General features: G+C 40.1%; 1 protein-coding gene across 1 annotated transcript in view; it reads left to right on the top strand.

The window, feature by feature from the left end:
• Window positions 1-17,423, top strand: part of fam20ca (FAM20C golgi associated secretory pathway kinase a) — a 37,647-nt gene extending 20,224 nt beyond the window's left edge. The window contains exons 4-10 of the mRNA XM_067570501.1: window positions 10,597-10,689; window positions 12,745-12,860; window positions 14,025-14,205; window positions 14,310-14,419; window positions 14,564-14,645; window positions 14,970-15,029; window positions 15,523-17,423. Of these exons, the coding sequence (XP_067426602.1) occupies window positions 10,597-10,689; window positions 12,745-12,860; window positions 14,025-14,205; window positions 14,310-14,419; window positions 14,564-14,645; window positions 14,970-15,029; window positions 15,523-15,781 (901 nt within the window). The 3' untranslated portion in view covers window positions 15,782-17,423. The remainder of the gene's footprint in view (window positions 1-10,596; window positions 10,690-12,744; window positions 12,861-14,024; window positions 14,206-14,309; window positions 14,420-14,563; window positions 14,646-14,969; window positions 15,030-15,522) is intronic.
• The last annotated feature ends 1,444 nt before the right edge of the window (window positions 17,424-18,867 follow it).

The following is an 18,867-nucleotide window of genomic DNA, read 5'->3' as shown; positions in this document are numbered from 1 at the left end:
GAGCATTTTCTAATATGGCGCCTCTATTGGCAGTAATCAGCAGGACAACGTGATTTGTCTGTGCTTTCTAAAATTGTTACAAATCACTGTCAAAAAATAATTGTTTTATGGTATGACAACACTATGGTTGAGCTCTGGTTAGGTGTAGACACAAAAACCACTTGGTTTGGGTTATGGAAAGATCATGGTTTGGGTTAAAATGATCACTTGAAACGTGGTGTTGGTTAGGGTTACTACTTCATCAAAGTTAAGCAACCTTCGTCGTCATGGCAACAGTAAACCCCACAACAATCGTAATTACGATTTTTGAAAAACTGTCCCAATTGTTGGAAATGGGAAGTGAACAGCAGTCTCCTGCAGTTAAGTCCACTTTTTCCCACAAATCTGTCTAGCCATCCACACAATCCGCCACCTCCTAATATGGAAATTTGTTACCTTATATAGACGTCATCTGAACTGCATCACTTCTCCTTGTTATAATTACTATGGCAGCTTGATGAAGTTGTTGGCATTGTGTATACACGTGTGTACTTTTCACGCCTAGGTGAGGCAAAACGTGACACTGACATGGTATCCTCTAGTGGATCAGCAGGTGAATTACACGCTTTGGCGTGATACTGGGCTTTGCACACATACACAGGGAAATCTTTTAAAATCCCCATTGATCCCAGCTGCCTGAACGCTATCCAGTTTATTTTCATTATGGAAGTCATGTCAGCCTTTGCAGACTTTATTGATCTTTTGTTGTCTCTCTAAGACCAGAACTGTCAAAGTGGATGCCATATTTTGCTTTTTCCCACATTATTCAATTCAAATCTGGCTTTTTGCTCTTTGAAGCATTAGTCCCTCTCCACCTGCTCCTCCCTCCTCCTCTCTCTAGCTCTCATCTTGTGGAGCTGTGAGGGATAGAGACAACTGGTTGAGGCTTTCTGGAGGAATTTCCTGCTGGAATAGTTTGTAGAGGGAATGCTCTTTTTGACAGTCTTGGGTAGGGGGGGTTGAGGGAAACAACAATCCACATTCTGACATCCTCAAACTGTTTCTCATTTAATGGTGGATCACCTCATACGGATGTACAGTTTGGTATAGCTGTCAAAGTCTTGGAGACTTTTTTAAGACAGGTGGTCAGCATTAAACACTACTGTTCGAGATACAACATGGCCGAGGATCATACGAAAATATATGGAGGAAGGCTGCAGGAGAGAAATACAATCAGCCAGTGCAGCGTCGACATAAACTCTCTGCCACAGTTTGAAGCTTATTGTTGTAAACATCCCAAGCTTGTGCATTTTGACATCTAATCACTGTTGACCCGCGAATACCCTTGATGTTTGAGTGTGTTCTGCATAATTCATAGTTCATATTCTGTGCAAAGCCTGTCATGAATTGTGCCCCCTGTGAAGGATTGCCTCAGACTTGTGCTATTGAAAACAGTTAATCCTCTGTGGATAGATATGTAAATATGACCAAGTGTGGCTCTGTATTGCTGGAACACTTCTGATTGTTGAGGATAAACCAATGTGCATTTTGTTTGTTGTGGGTGATGATGTGGGAGAGAGAGAGAGAGATAGAAGGTTGAGCATAAAGACCTGTCCCATCATTCAGTGTATAAGAATACATAATCTCCTTAGTGAACACACACAACATACAGCGCATACATGCAAACAGCAGTGTTGTCGGAGTATAAGAACCTACAGTAAATGCACATTACTGTGATGCTGCACTGTTTTTGATCATCCATTTCTGTGTCTTTGCGTTGCTCTTTTTCACCTCATGCCATGCATATGAAAGAGATGTGCAGAATTTAATTCCCTTGAATTAAAACCCCATTATGAGTGAGGTATTAATCACTTAAAATGTCAGTGAATTTTACAGTCACTTGGCACGTCATGACAGTTGTGATTTGTTCACATTTGTTGTGCTTTTTTCTGTGTTTCTCTGATTTTTTAAAAGAAACACACAGACCTTAGTCAGGTCCATGCATGTTTGTACTATTTAAGTATGTTTTGGTAATTGTAGAGGTCTATAATATGAGGTGACAGGAAATGAGGGACGAGAGATGAAGAATGTGACATGCGACAGTGTAACAAAGGTCCTGGTTGAACTCGAATCAGGGATGTTACAGTTCATAGTCTGCACCTTGAAGCACTAGGTTATAAGGGTGCCTCCGAAAAGTGTGTGCTGTCAACTGAAGTATTACAATCCAATGAAAGCAGTAAAGTTATCTCACAGAAATCAGAAAGTCAGTATTACAAAGATCGGGGAGAATTTTTTTAATACATTTAGTTCACTAGACACCAACTAAATTTAAGTTACTTCTGGTTTCTAATGTTGTAAAAGCTGTAAGAGCTAACTCTTTAATTATCACATATATAGTATATATATGTGAAAATACCTGTAATGTAAAAAGTGTGAACTTGCCCATTTTTAAAAGGGAAATATGTCAATCATGATTAGATTGACTACAATAATCAGTTTTTTTCACATCTGTTGCTGTGAAAAAAAAAATCCCACTGCTGTGAAGCTGTTGTAGTGTCACAAAAACTGAGGCATATTTTCTGATTATTCAGAGTGAATAAAATGCAATTGAAAAGTGGTTGAGTCATCAAACATTTAGTCTATTGATATCAGAAAGCTGACATTCTGTAGCGCTTCTTACTGAAAGCCACCAGTGAATACGTTTATTGAGTAACAAGCACAACACTTATTTTGACATGACCACCAAAATGTGGCGTTGTGAAAATGAAAAATATGCAGTCATACTAATAAGATTTCTGTTTTTTCATACATATTCAAAGTGTGCTCGCGACTCTAGGGAACCCGTTAAGATGATTGTGCGGGAAGGATCCCAAAAGCCCAGATATTATTCTGCAGCTTTGCATCAGGTCTTCATAGTGATTTTAGGTCTTAAAACATTACGCTCTATGTAGTGATAAGCCCAGGGGAACATGACTGAATATTTCACACTAGTCAATTAAGGCCAAAAAAATATCACAGCCATTTCAGAAATAGCTCTTTGAGTAATGTGGGACAGAATAGAGAAGAGTACACACAGAGACAAAGGCACTGATGCAGATTCAGTCTAAATAGCAGTATGAGCAACATGCATACACAATCCTGCAGGTTGACTTATGTTGGTTTATGTGTGTGCACTAATCCCCTTTAGGGCATTGAAATGTTTTTAATCAGTGACAATCATAATTTGATCAGAGCTTTCATTGTTCATATTTTATATTGAACTTTAGCTTCCATATCTTACTCTCTGATGCCCAACCTCTCAGTAGTCACACAGTGTTTTGTGAGTTTTGCTTCCAGCACCCTACTAAACTGCATACACAGAGGGTAGTTAGAGAGCAGCAAGGCTTTGCGGACCCATAAGCCATGGCCTGATCCCTGACATATACAGACAGGGACTCAAAGCCATCTGGCCAGATGAGACAGTTGGATAGGCACATTCTCTCGATCGTGACTCAACCACACACACACACACTCAGACACACACACACACACACACACACACACAATTTACACTGGTTCTGAGGGTTTCTGTCATCTATCTCAAGGGTTGCCAGAGAGCTCTGGTGGTCACAGATAGTGACCTAGCCCACAGCTATGCAGCTTCCCTCCAAGCCGTACATTTAGATTCCAAATTCAAGGCCTCAGTTTCCGCCTGCAGCTTTTATTATGAACAGAAGGTCATACAGGCAAGACGTAGTGAGGGAAGGGGATTTAATTAGGAAAGGAGGGATAAGCACGATAAACTGAAAGAGATAATTGGCAGATAGCGAACACAACAAACTGTATGACTTTAAAAGAGAAAGTCAGGTTAAAGAGGTAACACTGACCTTCGGCAGTTTGTTACTTTCTCTATAATTTACTAACTAGCTTTATACCACACTGTAACTTCATATTTTTTAGGAAAGTCCAATGATTTAGTATCTTTACCAAACACTTATGAGACATCATAAGGCCACATGCCACAATAACCTGGAAATTAAACTGTCAAGCTGACTTTGATTTATCATTGCAGTGTGCGCACAAGCATAATTGCATTTATATAACTGCAGAGGCAGGAACTCCAAGGACGCCAAGCGCCGTCCATTATCTTAAAGTTCCTTAATACAAGAAAACTCCTCCACTGGAAGTGTAAATAAAAAAAATTGACCTCAATTCACAGAAATGTACAAACACTTCATACATTACCATCTTTGACAGCAGGTGGACTAAATGTCTTCAGTTAGAGGTACTTTGTGGAGTTTTTGACCACTAATGTTTTATGTGATACACATTTGTGCCAACTGCAGATGGTGGTAATAAAGCACCATAAAAGGCACCAATGCACCAATAAAAGAGGAGAAGAGGAAGAAGCTTACTAATGTGATATTCAATGCAGATGTATAAACTTTTTAATCCTTTGAAAATGATTTCTGTAGTAGATTCTACATTTAGGCATAACGTACAGTAAAATACTGTATATAGTCAATTTCCTTCGTAATGGTATAAAGTGTATAATTTCATGTGCTGCAATTTTAATGACTCATATCTTTTAATGTAGATCATTAATGAAACAACAAGACCGCCCGGGGCATCCTCCTCTGCCTCCTCTGATAAAAGATCAATCAATAGATATTTGCACTACTCTAAACTTAATGCATTGGGAATCTGATCACTGATGATCTTGCTCATATTAATTCCACACTTACTCCCAACTCATGAGTATCTCATCACTTTGAAACTGAGGCACTGGCCATCGTCTTCTTCAAGTCAAGTCCTTTTCCCAGTATTCTTATGATAATAAATCACTCAAACTGCTTCCCACACATGCAGATAACTTGCCTCTCCCTCTTGGCAGTGTCTCACCCTGCATGTTGAAAATAGCTGAGGCTAGAACACAACTTGTGTAACACTGATTTGAAATTCAATCCAAACAGCTACCTTGGGGCCGATTCTTAGATCCCTTTCTGATACCGATGCTGGAGGAAGCGAAAAAAAAGCGGCATGCACCGAGAAAAATAAAGACGAATAAGCAGCCTGCGAGTCAGGAATACACACGGAATGTATCTATACTGTACACACACAGAGTGCTGCTCATGTAAACACAAGCACACACACAAACACACACTCAGAGGTACAGTCTTGACAGTCTTTGACAGTGCTCTGTCTGATTGATACTTTTGCATGTAGTGCTGCTGACAGACAAGTGCCCTCTGACACAAATTACCAGGCTGAAGAGGTTTTATCTCACAATCTTTTATCAGATCCTCCATCCTCGGACCTGTCTGTCACCTTGAGAGGCGTTGTGAGTACTCTACAAGGTGCCATTTACCCTTGAGTGTCCTGAATATATTAATCACTCACACTCCACACAAAAAAGAGTGGACTGTTCCACAGCAGAACAGGCATACTATTGTCTTTTGAAAACATAATCAGTGGCTACGTTTACAAGGACCCTAATATTCCACTAATAATCAGAATAATAGCCCAATCAGAATAAAAATGCCTCATGTAACCTCCTCAATTGGAAGAGACTGGCCTGATTGGCCTGATCAGGAGGAATTTTCATTCGGGTTGAGAGGGGCAGTGTTGATAATCCCTTCAATTGGAAAATGTTAGTGCCTAACAACCATGTTAACGCTTAATCCAATCATTTCACTCTGGTTGAAATAAATATATTCTTTCTTCCCATGTTTGCCTCATGTGGGGGTAACAGGTGACATGACGGTGGAGAGAGAGAGAGTGTGTGACAGAGAGTATGCAGTTAACAGTATATCTTAACATAGCAGTGCAGTGTATGTACAGATTAAAGTGAAGGGAGTTAGCAACAATGAGTTAGCCTAACACATAGACTGTATAACATAATGGATGGAGCCACCATGACGTCACCCATTGGTTTATGAACTCACGTTTTGAAGCCTTGAGTTTGGCATTTTGACTGTCGTCATTTTGGATTTTTGGAGCCAGAAGTGATGAGAAGTGACCATATTCGGATGCGAGGGTAGAGCTGACCCTAACACTAGCCACTAGCTTGGTTAGCACAGTGCACTTATAGTCCATGGTTAACTGTGATAATGCTAATGCTAATTTTCACTGGTGAAAAACAGCCTTAAAACCATTAAAACAAAATGAACTTACTAGAAAAACTGAACATCCAACTCCTTACATGGTCTTTTAGTACAGCCAAACGCTGAACAAGACTTTTTTAGAAGACCAAAATGTTACAATTAATTTTCATGAACTGAAAACACACTGAAATAGCGACAACTACACCTATACTCTGTGAATCTGGGACTACACCATGTTTACGTTTCGTAACCAACATTGTGGCCGTGGCAGCAACTTGTCAATCACAAAATAGCCACGCCCGAAAGCATACCCTGCTTTATCATCAAATTTAAATTAAATGGGACCATAATTAGTAGTTGTATTGAAGAAGACTTCAAAGTAGCGATTGAGACCATAAACTCATTAGGAAACTGTTTACTGAGGTAATAAATCAAGTGGGAAGTAGGGTCATTTTCTCATAGACTTCTATGCAAACAGACGTCTTTTTGGAGCCAGTGGAGTCGCCCCCTGCTGGCCATTAGAGAGAATGCAGGTTTGAGGCACTTACGCACTGGCTTCACTTTTCAGACCTGGAACTACACGCTTGGTCTAACCTGACCAGTTCACTTAAGGTGGACCAGCTATTCTCATTGTAGTGACAATCACAGCTGCTCCTACACAGTGAGAGGAGAAATGTATGGCTGCTGAGTCTCTCCCCAGTTTTGCTCACACAATCACATCTGCACATCAATCTGCAGTCTTTGTTTTGCCATGTAGAAAAAAGTTGTGAGGAGCAAAATAAGAAATTGCGGAGGGAAGAAAGGAGGAATGACAGGGATGTGATGCGTGCATGTACACAGATACAGAAGAGAAATAAGTGGATGAAAAAGGAGAGGAGGAGCAGAGGAGAGAAGCTGCCTGATGCTTGATAATTGGTGTTAAGTGGGGTCAGGCTGGCGAGAGGGAATTTCATTTGGCTGCATGGTAACCAAACAAATTTGGTAAATCAAAGCATTTCGGAAAAACACTAAAAAAGGGTTTCATATTCTCAAGTCGTCTTCTTTCTCCTCTTATATGGAAAACCTGCTTTCCAGATTCAGTAAGCTGCATGCAGCTATTTTCTTATGCCTGGTAAATTTTTACTGTTATGCTTTGACCACTACAGTTCCATATTTTGTTTAGACTATTTGAAGTTTGGTGCTGACATTTTAAAGCTGAGGTCACCAGTAACCAACATTTTATATTCGTTATTCTTTATGTTGCAGCTGCATATATCCAGAATTCATGGCAAAGCCTTCCCTGTGCCTTCTCAACCAAACACACACACACACACACACACTCACACACAGGACAGAGGGGCCAGACAGAAACAAAGAAGCCTATCAGTGGGGGGTGAAAATCTGGATTACCAATAGATGACAGATCTCCCATGTGCCCTCTTTATCTCTCTGTCTGTCTCTCTGTCTCTTAGTAGCAAGATCCCATTACAGCACTAGTTCAGTGGGAGTATGTAGCCTACTATATGGTTCCCTCTATTTGTATTTCTACCTGCAACTTTTATCATGTTTCCCTTGATAGAGGTCAAACCCGTTTTACTCAAAAAGGTGATATAGAAGTGGTTTGCAGGTTGTTTTCTCACTGGGTTTGTCTCTGCTGCCCTCTCTTTGTCACCAGTGTGTGTGTGTGTGTGTGTGTGTGTGTGTGTGTGTGTGTGTGTGCGCATACAATAACTGTTCGAGGGACTTCATTTTGATTTTTCATAGTGTGAGTGTGTGTTAACCAGTTATTGCATACATTAAAATGTTCTTATTCTAAGGTGCCTCCTCTCTGTCAGGAAATTGCGTTTTTCCATCTTGTGACCATGGCAACCAAGCCTGTAATGCCTGTCAGTCACATTTATGTTACATATGTTGCACAGTGGAAAGTGAAATTGGGGAGTCAAGGTGGGGTGAATCATAAACGGCCAAATAGCTTGGAAGGAGATACATCATTTTGGCAACTGACTGAGGACAGAGAAGAAAAACAACCTTCAACTTTAGACTCTCTTCTTAACTTATTAAAGTAAAAGCATTTTTTATGTACAACACATGACAGAGACATAAGGACAAACTTCCTTTTCCTCCATTTCACATCTCACTCTTCAGCATCTTTTGGTGCCACTGAGCTTTTTAGCAAGCTGATTATCTACATGTGATAAGGCGCCACCTTGATAAAGGCATATTTGAATGATAACAAGGTGCGTCACAGGTGCACTGAGTGCTCCGGCTCGTACGGTCACCTTTTGAAACCTGGGACTCTTGCTACCTTTTGTGCTCTCTCTTCATCTAGACGGTATCTTTTATCCCCCTCCCTGCACCCTGAAAATAAAAGTGCTATTAGCCCCCCCTCCCTGCTCATGGTGAGAAAGGAGGGATCACAATAGCGGCAATTGATTTATGGGTAAATGGCGGCTTCGCTGACATTGAAAAGAATAGGAGAAGTTATTTTCTGTTGTCTGTGATTCAGCTTTTCAAGAAAATAAGGAGAAAAGGAGAGAAGGGGGAGGGAAAATAATGCACCACCCTAAAGTCCAATCCACACTAATGGAATGGAGGAGGGGAGGAAAGATAAAGGAGGGCAGAGCGAGAGGGTATACAGCGTGTGACAGCGTGTGTGTGTGTGTGTGTGTGTGTGTGTGTGTGTGTGCATGCGTGTGTGTGTGTGTGTTTATAGCTGACTGTGTGCAAGCAGAGCAGTTGCAGTGCTGATTAATGTCAGGTGTGTCTACATATGTGCGTGTGTATGAGAAAGAGACAGCAAGTGTGCAAACGTGGAGAAATCATATCCTACTGGCAGACAAGTAGACAGATACACACAAAGAGGCTTCTAGCACTTCCTGACTCAGATCCATGGTTTGGTTGGCAGAGTTTCACATCTGCTGGATGTCTGTCTGTGAGTATACATGTGTGTGTTTGTGTGTGTGTGTGTGTGTATGTGTGTGTATGTGTTTGCTGGGAGGAACTGCAGGATGTGAACAAGAATCTCATCCAGCTTCCCTGTAGCAGCCGTTGTCCACACAGGCTTTAGTCTCATGCGTCAGCTTCTGTCCTAGAAAGGGATGCAGACGTTGAGTTTCACCCTGCAGGAAACAAAAATCTGGCTAAAGCTGAAGAGATTTGCATAGACAGGAGCAGAAATGTGTCAAAACAGAAGACGGCATACTTAGCATTTAAACATGCCTGATTTGAAGAAACAGTCAAGGTACAGAGCCCTCATTCCTGTTGCTCTGCACTTTCAACTATCAAAAATGAAATACAAGTTTTAAAAAATAAATAAAATCTTTAGAAAAGAAATGGATGGTATTGATTGAAAAATAATCTTGCTCATGTTATGTTTAACATTGTCTTAACCATTATCTTCCATTCGTGGAATCTACTGATCTCGACAAACAAACTCATTGAGGATTGTTGCTTCTGTTAATACACTCACTTATCCCATACGTAGCCACTGAGCTAGCAGGCTGCACAGTCATGTATTTATGTGCACAACAATTGGTGTACTAATACCAAAATCATAGACAGACACTGTTCCTCTGACTTGGAGTACTCCATTTAACTTGACAGTTAAATGGAGGCCTATTTACCTTCCACGTGAGCTTACCGTTTTTTTATAGTCAAAGCTGTTTACATTCCACAGGATGCAAACACTAGCATAGCTTTAGGCTACCTGCTCAGTGCTTCAAATTATAATGCCAGAGGCATCATGTTTTCGGGTTGTCTGTCCATATGTACATCCCATTCTCATGAACGTGATATCTCAGGAACACCTGGAGGGAATTTCTTCAAGATTAGATTTTGATGGTCAAAGGTCAAGGTCACTGTGACTTCACAAAACACATTTTTGGCCATAACTCAAGAATTCATATGCTAATTATGACAAAGTTTCACACAAATGTCTAATAGGATAAAATGATGAAGTGATGACATCCATATCCAAAAGGTTAAAGGTCAACTTCACTATGACATCATAATGTTCTGCAAAAACCCTTTTCTGGCCAGTATTCAACACCATCACTCAGGAGCAGAAGGGGAGATTGTGATCATATTTTGCATTTGGTCGGATACTGAATCGGTGACACTAATCTTGGGTGCCCACCTTGAAACTGGTGATTGTATAGATCTCCTACGCTGCGGGCTTGAAGATGTTTGTGAAACATCCACGTTTTAGAATTTGTAGCTTCTTTGCAGCAACATCCATGTCTGAAGTCGACTGTCATGGCTACAACTTTGTGTTCTATCAGAATCAGCTTTATTGGCCAAGTATGTCAACACATACAAGAAAAATACACTTAATACCTTTTATTAAATTCCTTCAAAGTCTTCACTACAAATATTTTATGAGTCTGGACAGACATGGATGTAAACTGCGGCTTGACTGGTTGGCAGAGGCATACAGCAAGGCGGTATTTCTAGTTAATTGCTGTTTGTTATGTGTGAATGCACTGTCAGGATTTATACTCAGTTTCACTGTACTCTGTGCAATGACAATAAAAGAATTATTATTATTCTTCTTCAGGCAGACCCGGGAGCAGGAAACTCCTCCAGACTTCTTCTACTTCTCCGACTTTGAGAGACACAACGCTGAGATTGCTGCTTTTCACTTGGACAGGTTAGGAATGACATCTTTTTTTTCCCCAAACACCTGAAATGTTTTGTGACTCGTCCGTTTCCCCTCCGGGTATATTTTCAAATCACCTTTCACTGTCTGTTCCAGGAAGAACGACAAGTCACACATGTTCATTCATACAGACAGCATCACATTAAAACTAGAGGTGTGCTATAATGGACTTAAACCGTGAACATTTGAATGGGATTTAGTACATGAGGGATTAGATAACAGACTGAGCTGTGGGATCATCTTCTCTGCTTGCTACTTAGTGTATTGATTTCAACATGATCCTTTTACTCTATGGACTTCAGCTGACAAGGTAAAAAAAGAAACACTTCTCACCAGAGGAACACTAACAAGAGTCAAATATGATGGTTTGGGATTCTGGGGAAGGATTATAACTAGTGTGTAGTGTCTGCTGAGGGCATAGTAATTACTTTTCACATCCTCACAAACACACAATCTTGCTCTGTGTCAGTGGAGGGCTCTGATGAGGTCAGTTTTGTGTGTGTTTGCGAGGGCAGAAAGATGGAGCCAAACAGGAAATCACAGGCACGCCATTGCCAGCGGGACATTGTTTTAGTGCAGGGGTAATGTGCCACTGTTACCCCTAAAGAGCAGTTTGTTTTTAGCTAGCGTGCACCATGCGGGGCTGCCTATGAATTATGGTCCAGTTGCCAGATACCAGTCTAGTTTATGACTTCATATTGATTTAGGAATGTGGAGTAGGAGGATGTTTTGCTCTATGAAACATTCTTTAATTTGATGTCTAGATTCTAGACTGTTTTGATGAAATGTACCAAAATGTTGCGAAGATTTAAGGGAAGAGGTAACGTCGCTGCTTTCCAGTAATTACAAATCTCAGTGATCCTATCTTACCATCTGTCGTGAACTCCTTGTGACCCATGGCGTATAACGGGCGGAGTGCACGTGAATAGATGCTTGAGTGTGCACTCACTTTCAAATACACACACACATGCACACACACACAGGTGCTCCTTTGTCACCAGGGCCCAACATGACGGTGCAGTTTGCAGCTCCTGAATGCTGTCCTCTGTAGGCTTAAGTTTCGCCAACTGTGTTCCACTCGGCCAGTCTGTCTGTGTCTGCCTGCTCCCAGGAGGCTTAGTTTTAGTCTCAAACTGGTCAGGGTCATTTGGACAGCAAACATACAGTGAGACAGGCTAAACAGGGGCTGAATAGGTATAGTGTTCTGACAATAGACAGATGGCTACAGAAAAAAAGCAACAGAACAGGAGGACGCAGGTTTCAGATCAGGGGGAGCAAAATTATCCTGATCCTCACCATCCTTAATACAGGCAGAAGGCATGTGAGTGTGTGTTGGTGAGACAGTTTCAAGGTACACAAAAAAACACAAACACACAACTTTCCATTGTTGTTTTACTTAGAAGCAGATGTCGGATGTCAATAAATGTTGCTTTTGATGCCAATCACACACGCAAACAGAGAGAACTTTAAAGTGGATAAATTATTAATACATCTTGTGTGCTAAAATGATACAGATCCCATCCTGCACTGACAAGTGTGATTGAAAATCACAAAAAAAAATTATTTCTTTGTCTTTATTTATACAATGATGGACATGTACTGAGCCACAAAATTATCTCTTAATCTCAACCAAGGGATTATGTTAATAGCACAGAAATGTATTTATAGAATGGCAAATGCATCTCATATCTATATACAGTATGTTTAAAAAATGTATTATGTATGAATGAAGATTATGCAAGCAGGTGAAGTGTAGAAATCAAGAGCAGCTCACAAAAAATAAAGCAGGTGCTCAGTTTTCAGAGCTCTCCTGGTTACCTACATTATGACAGTCAGACATGGTCTTCCAGTCTGCTACTGTGGTAATATTGATGTCACTGGCAATCTGCAGGGCTTCACACAAACAGTTTAATCACACATCTATGTAATAAAAAAAGAAAAGCATCTTTCTTTAAAAACACCTCATCATCATCATCACATTGATTTGAGCACAGAATGTTTACTTTTATCTTCACGTCTCTCTCTCTCTCACACGCTGTCTTTTAGGATCCTTGACTTCCGGAGGGTGCCCCCGGTGGCAGGGCGGCTGGTCAACATGACGAGGGAGATCAGAGATGTGACACGTGATAAGAAGCTCTGGAGGACTTTCTTCATCTCACCAGGTAGGAACTCTGCCAGTCTCTGCAGCTCTCCAGAGTGATGACGCTATTTGACTGCGTCACTCATCCAACTTGGACAGAGCTCAAAACAAACTACATCTCATTGTCTTCTCTTGTAAGACACCACTGCTTTAAGTAAACTAGGATAATGTACAGAGTGGGTTGTTTACCTGTATTTGAGGGTAGTCTGAGTTTGTTTGTCCTGGTCTGTTTTTTACAGCAGCGAAGATGGCAAGAATATAATATGTGAGCTGATAAATAAAGCCATGGCCAAAACTTGCCACATGGTGGCACTGTAGGACACAGTTACATTCAAAAGCACTTCAATTCGAGTATTACAAGTGCTTTTATTTAACCACATAACTTAATACACACATCGTTATTAAAGCTAAATATGAATAAAACAAATCAATTCAATTAAAATAATGGTACCCAAGTTAGACACAATCTAAATCATGTTGCATATAAAAGCAAAAGCATTAAATGAAACAGAAGTAATAAAAATAGAACAGCAGGTGCAGTAACAATCAGTTTGGTGTTCTTGCACAAATTATAAATTTAAAGTGAAGAAATTGAATGCAATTAATTTGTGTTGCACTGAATTTATGTAATTTACTTTATCTTTTGTATTTTATTAGATTATAGTTGTAAACTGACACTGATTCAATCAAATCAAGATACTGGACATTACAGTGACAGGAAAACTAGTATAGTTATCACAGTGTCATGAATAACTTCTCAAAGATGTCATTAATGAAAATTAAAGCAACTAAGTGATCATCTCTTTTTGTCAATATGAGACTGATGATTGGCCTGTATGTGCTGAGGGAAAGCTGTAGGTTTCTTAAGGAGATGTTACACAAAACTCTTTTTACAAAAGCAAAATGTAAGGGCAGTTGATGGGAAAATGTTCTTAAAACAAACACGGAAGGTTTTACGTGTCTTTGATTTTGATAATATTAGAAGAAACAATATGTAAAATTCAATTCTTTCTTCTTCCTGAACAGCTAGCTTGATCTTCCCCGCCTCTATAACCTGTGTATAATGGTTACCACCCTAATTTTTCACTGCCTCGCTCTTTTCTTCATTTCTGCTCATGTTTGCTTCAGGTTCACATGTTACATGAACAAAACACAAACCTCAGTGTGTTTTCTTTATTCTCCTCAGCCAATAACGTCTGCTTCTACGGCGAATGCTCTTACTACTGCTCCACTGAGCATGCTCTGTGCGGTAAACCAGACCAGATTGAAGGCTCGCTCGCAGCCTTCTTGCCAGACCTGAACCTGGCCAAGCGCAAGACCTGGAGAAACCCCTGGAGACGTTCCTACCACAAACGCAAGAAAGCAGAGTAAGGAAACAGTTACATTGGCACACCTCGTGATATCTCATTAGCAGTTTAACATCTGCAATTTATCTACTTATTCACTTGTCTGTGTCCTCTGGTATCCTCAGGTGGGAGGTGGACCCAGATTACTGTGATGAGGTTAAGCAGACACCTCCATATGACCGGGGCACTAGACTCCTGGATATCATGGACATGACCATCTTTGACTTCTTAATGGGTAAGAGGAAAAGAAACTGGGTGTGCCAACACATAAATATATCCCATATATAGAAGAATAAATGGCATATTTATGTCTCTTATTAATAACGTTTTTCTCACTATTAATAATATTTTCTCACTATTTTTAACTCTCCTTGCACAGGTAACATGGATCGTCATCATTATGAAACTTTTGAGAAGTTTGGAAATGACACCTTCATTATCCACCTTGACAACGGAAGAGGGTAAAGACATTGAACTGCTACCAGTTCAATTTCTACCAGAAAATGTTTGATATACTCTGACAAAAATAGCACTTTAAAAAGTTGCCAAAGGTTGTAGTTACTTCTTGCAAAAACTGTAAATAAAATTATGTCTTACACTCTTGATATCTAGTTCTAACACATATTAATTTAATATATACTTACCCCATGACTTGGATGACAGAGAAGCTTCATATATTGTATACTCTGAAGTATTAGTCTGAAAAGGAGCTATGTTCAGCATAGTCTGGGTATGTCTGCAATAGCTGTTAGTAAATCTTGTCATCTTTATCCCAACTCTTGTAGGTTTGGAAAACACTCCCACGATGAGCTGTCCATCCTGGTACCTCTCAGCCAGTGCTGCAGGTCAGTCTTTTGCATATTGCATATGAATTTCAATAAAAAACAGTATTATCGCTCTAGTATTAATTGGTTTTAGTCAGTTGTAGTTACAGTTTTTCTATAGGGGTGGTGCTTGAAGTCTAAAGGGGAAATTAGAATAAAATGTTCTAAGAAAGTATTGCTACGCAGGGGATTAATCCCATTCATTTTGGTCACAACATGAGCTTTAACTGCCCTTGGGCATGTCAAAAAATCATATCTAGTGGGTGGATTACCACAATATCAATTCTTCTTACAGAATTAACTGTTTTTAATGACCTCATGACCTTTCCCAGTTTTCCTCGGGACAAATTTCACATTTTCATCATCACTACTGAATGATAAGCTCACTAGTTAATCAAAAGTGTGAACTCCAGATGAATCTCTTGTTTTTACATGATATTAAGAATATCTACTGGCCAATGTTTGGCTTTAATTTTAAATAACTGCTCAATTATCCTTTGTCCTTTGTTCCCAGAGTGAGGAAGTCCACTTATCTACGTCTCCAGCTGTTGGCCAAAGAGGAGTTCCAGCTGAGCTCCCTGATGGGGGAGTCTCTGCTCCGTGACCGCCTGTCCCCCGTCCTCATCCAGCCTCACCTCCAGGCTATGGACCGCAGGCTCCGGCTGGTGCTGCAGGTCCTTGCAGGCTGCATAGAGAAAGAAGGCTACACCGGTGTCGTGGAGGAAGATCTAGTCAGAGACGCAACAACCAACAGGAGCCCAGGCCACAGGTAGTGAGGGCGAGGCAGGAACCACCAATAACACATGGACAATGGACCACGTTTGTTGCTGTCTGACCAATGGAATCAGACCAAAAGTCCTACTTCTCATATCAAGCTGAATTCAGTGAATTCCAAGACTTGCCATCAATGCCTCTATGGAAACTGCGTTTAAGTGTGTTTATATGGGAGAAATTTTCCACAGATACAACGAAAGACTGTGCTCAAACAGAGGCTTAGTATTTGTTAGATACAGATGTATTTTTCTTTTATCAGATGTTGTATAAGACATAAAGGAACCACTGCTGTGTTTTTATTTTGTCCTGTTTGTTTTGAATATGGAGGGTATCTATTTCATATAAGTGTTTTATTATATTATAACCAAATGAGAAGTTAGACTGACTGGGCAGCATATGGTCAGAAAATAAGCTTTATCATAATCACAGGTTTGAGAAAGTGTGTGGAAGTTTCAGGATATTGTTCCTTTTGTATTGTTCAGTTTTCATTAGTTTTCACCTTCTGCGATCAACCACATCAGCAGAAAGAGTGAAGCCAGGCTTGCTACAAACAACTAACACCCAGGAGAAAAACACAGTATCCAAATAGTTTGTGTGTCTCCTCTCTATATGCTTTTTGTCTTGGCAAAAACTTGGTACAGACCGAATGAAACTGTTAATACATACTACTTCAAAACAATATAAAGCTGAGTGCTAGTATATTTCACACTGTAGTTCAAACAGTACCTTCACTTTGCCTTATTCCAACTTTGTATGTCTTGTTTTACTTATGTTTTCCATCTCCCCTGCAGGTTTAGCTTGCCATACATGCAGTCTGACAGCACAAAACTAAAATATTAGTTTCCAAACCAAAAATAGGCGAAATGTAAAGACTGGAGACCAGACTTACAATATGTGCTGGTTAGTGTTCATTCACTGCCATTCTTACATGCAGACCTGAAACATTAAGTATTGTCTGCTATGATATAATTTAACAGTTTATGCAATGCAAAATGTTACAGTTTGTATGTTGTTTCATATTATGAGATTTCATGTCCAAATGACTATTTATTGGTGCGTCACAAAAACTGCAAGTTGTTTAATGAATTCTAGGTTATGGTTTTACTTCATGATGCTTTATACATTGGGAAGATTTTACCTTAGGTACCTTAGCATTTGAACACTATTTAAATTGACATTTCTTTGGGTGCTTTTGTTTGTACCGATGATAGAAAAACAACAAAGCTTCTTGATTTTGGACATTAAGTTGTTAAAGTGGTGCCAGTGCAATTTTCTGTTTCCTCCTAAGAGTTCTGTGTATTGGCTGACCCGCTACCTGTGCAATGACAGAAATACAGTACTTGAATGTTTTTGGGTTGGCAGTATGGACAGGATTCATAGAGCTACACACAGTGTAAAGCCTGACCCAAATCTGAGAAGTGCTCGGGGGTGATACAGGGGTTGAAATGCCTCGTCCTACCATAGGGATAACCTCGGGCTTTGCTCTTTGATTTTCATTTTCTCTGTGTAAATATCTATAAATACTTTGAAGACCTAACAAGCTGCACCGCACAGTGATTTGCTTCTGTTTTCTGCTGTTGCATTGTTACTGTGAAGATCTGTTTACTAAATGATTAAAGTGTGCAATAAAAACAAAAGTGAGGACAACAGTCTCAGTGTGTAGGTGGCTGCGACAGGTGAGACCGCACACCCATGGGGTCGTGTATGCCCGAAGGTGAGTGTATGTGTTCGCTTTGAGGGGTTACAGGTAAGCTGTTGTAAGGATCAGCAATACACGGTAGAAATAAAAGCTTAACACTTAACATCAGTCAAAATGGACCAGCCAATGTGGGTAGCCTTAGAATATCACATGAGAAAATCCAGCTGTCACTCTGAGCTTTTAGCACTTTATGTCACTAACTAATCACATGTAGGCAGCCTTAATCCCACACACACAAACAAACACAACCACTTCACCTCTAACCTGAGAGCACAACACTATATGCAGTCTGAAAACACTGAAAAATACAAAACCCAAGCAGAAATTTGGGGAAATACATGTAATACACTTAGATCAGATATGTTATTTGTAAATAACATCTAAGAGGGGATGGACCTAGTTCTACTGGCTTAGCTGCTGATGTGGTAACTCTGTAGTAATCATAAGGTTTCACATCTCACATATTCCACAAAGTCTTCCCCTTCCTAACCCCGAAGTGTGAGTTAAATCTGTATGCTACACTATCTTCTATCTACAATCTACACACATAGCATTTTGCATGTTGAGCCTATTTGACATTAAAGTATTTCAGAATTAATTTACTCTCATCCTACCTCTCTGTGTCTCTCTGTGTGACTCTATATGCTATATTCTCCTTGATTTCCCTTTCCTTTCAGATAAACTGAAATTAAATAGAATATTTTTCCCGAATATAGCTTCAACATCAATATAATTCGATTTCCCGTCCATAAATTATTGGAATTATAAAAAGTTATCAAAAGATCAGAAAGAGAATATGTCTGTGTCCATTATATATTTCCAGGTTTTGGCTCATAGAAAAGCTTGTAATGCACGTAGATGCCACTGTTTTGACATGCCAAAAAGCCTGAACCTTTCAACGTGATATTTAAATGCAGAATTTGCCTGATTTTGCTTAACCAGACAGACATCTTTAGCTTAGCATGTGTTGTCTGACTAGTTATGAAACCGGCTAGACGGCGCTGTCCGTGGTGCTGAAGGAACCCCACGGCGCTGTCCGTGTTACGAAATTGCTGCCAGAGCGCTGTCCGTGGTGCTGAAAGAGAACAGCGGTGCTGAACTGAAAGCATGGACGGTACCACGGACAGCGCTGTAATGTGCATCTTTGGTGTTAAATATGGGCTCCAAAAGTTATGGAGGGGGAGGCGAAAATGATCAGAGCATTCTGATTCATGTGTGCATTCATTATTCATGGTTTATTTATTTACAGTAAAGAAGGTATACTGATTATTGTCCAGGAGATGGCGCGAGTGTGCCGCATCTCTGACTGGGCAGCAGAGAAACAAGACGCTGTTATGGGAAAAACTCAGTAGGTGGCCTCGTGCTCATGTTTTAAATTATTTACAT

The sequence above is a fragment of the Thunnus thynnus genome, chromosome 17 (assembly GCF_963924715.1).
Source record: "Thunnus thynnus chromosome 17, fThuThy2.1, whole genome shotgun sequence".
Classification (NCBI taxonomy): Eukaryota; Metazoa; Chordata; class Actinopteri; order Scombriformes; family Scombridae; genus Thunnus; species Thunnus thynnus.
The sequence above is the reverse complement of the archived record's forward strand: the minus strand, read 5'-3'. Positions and strand labels throughout refer to the sequence as shown.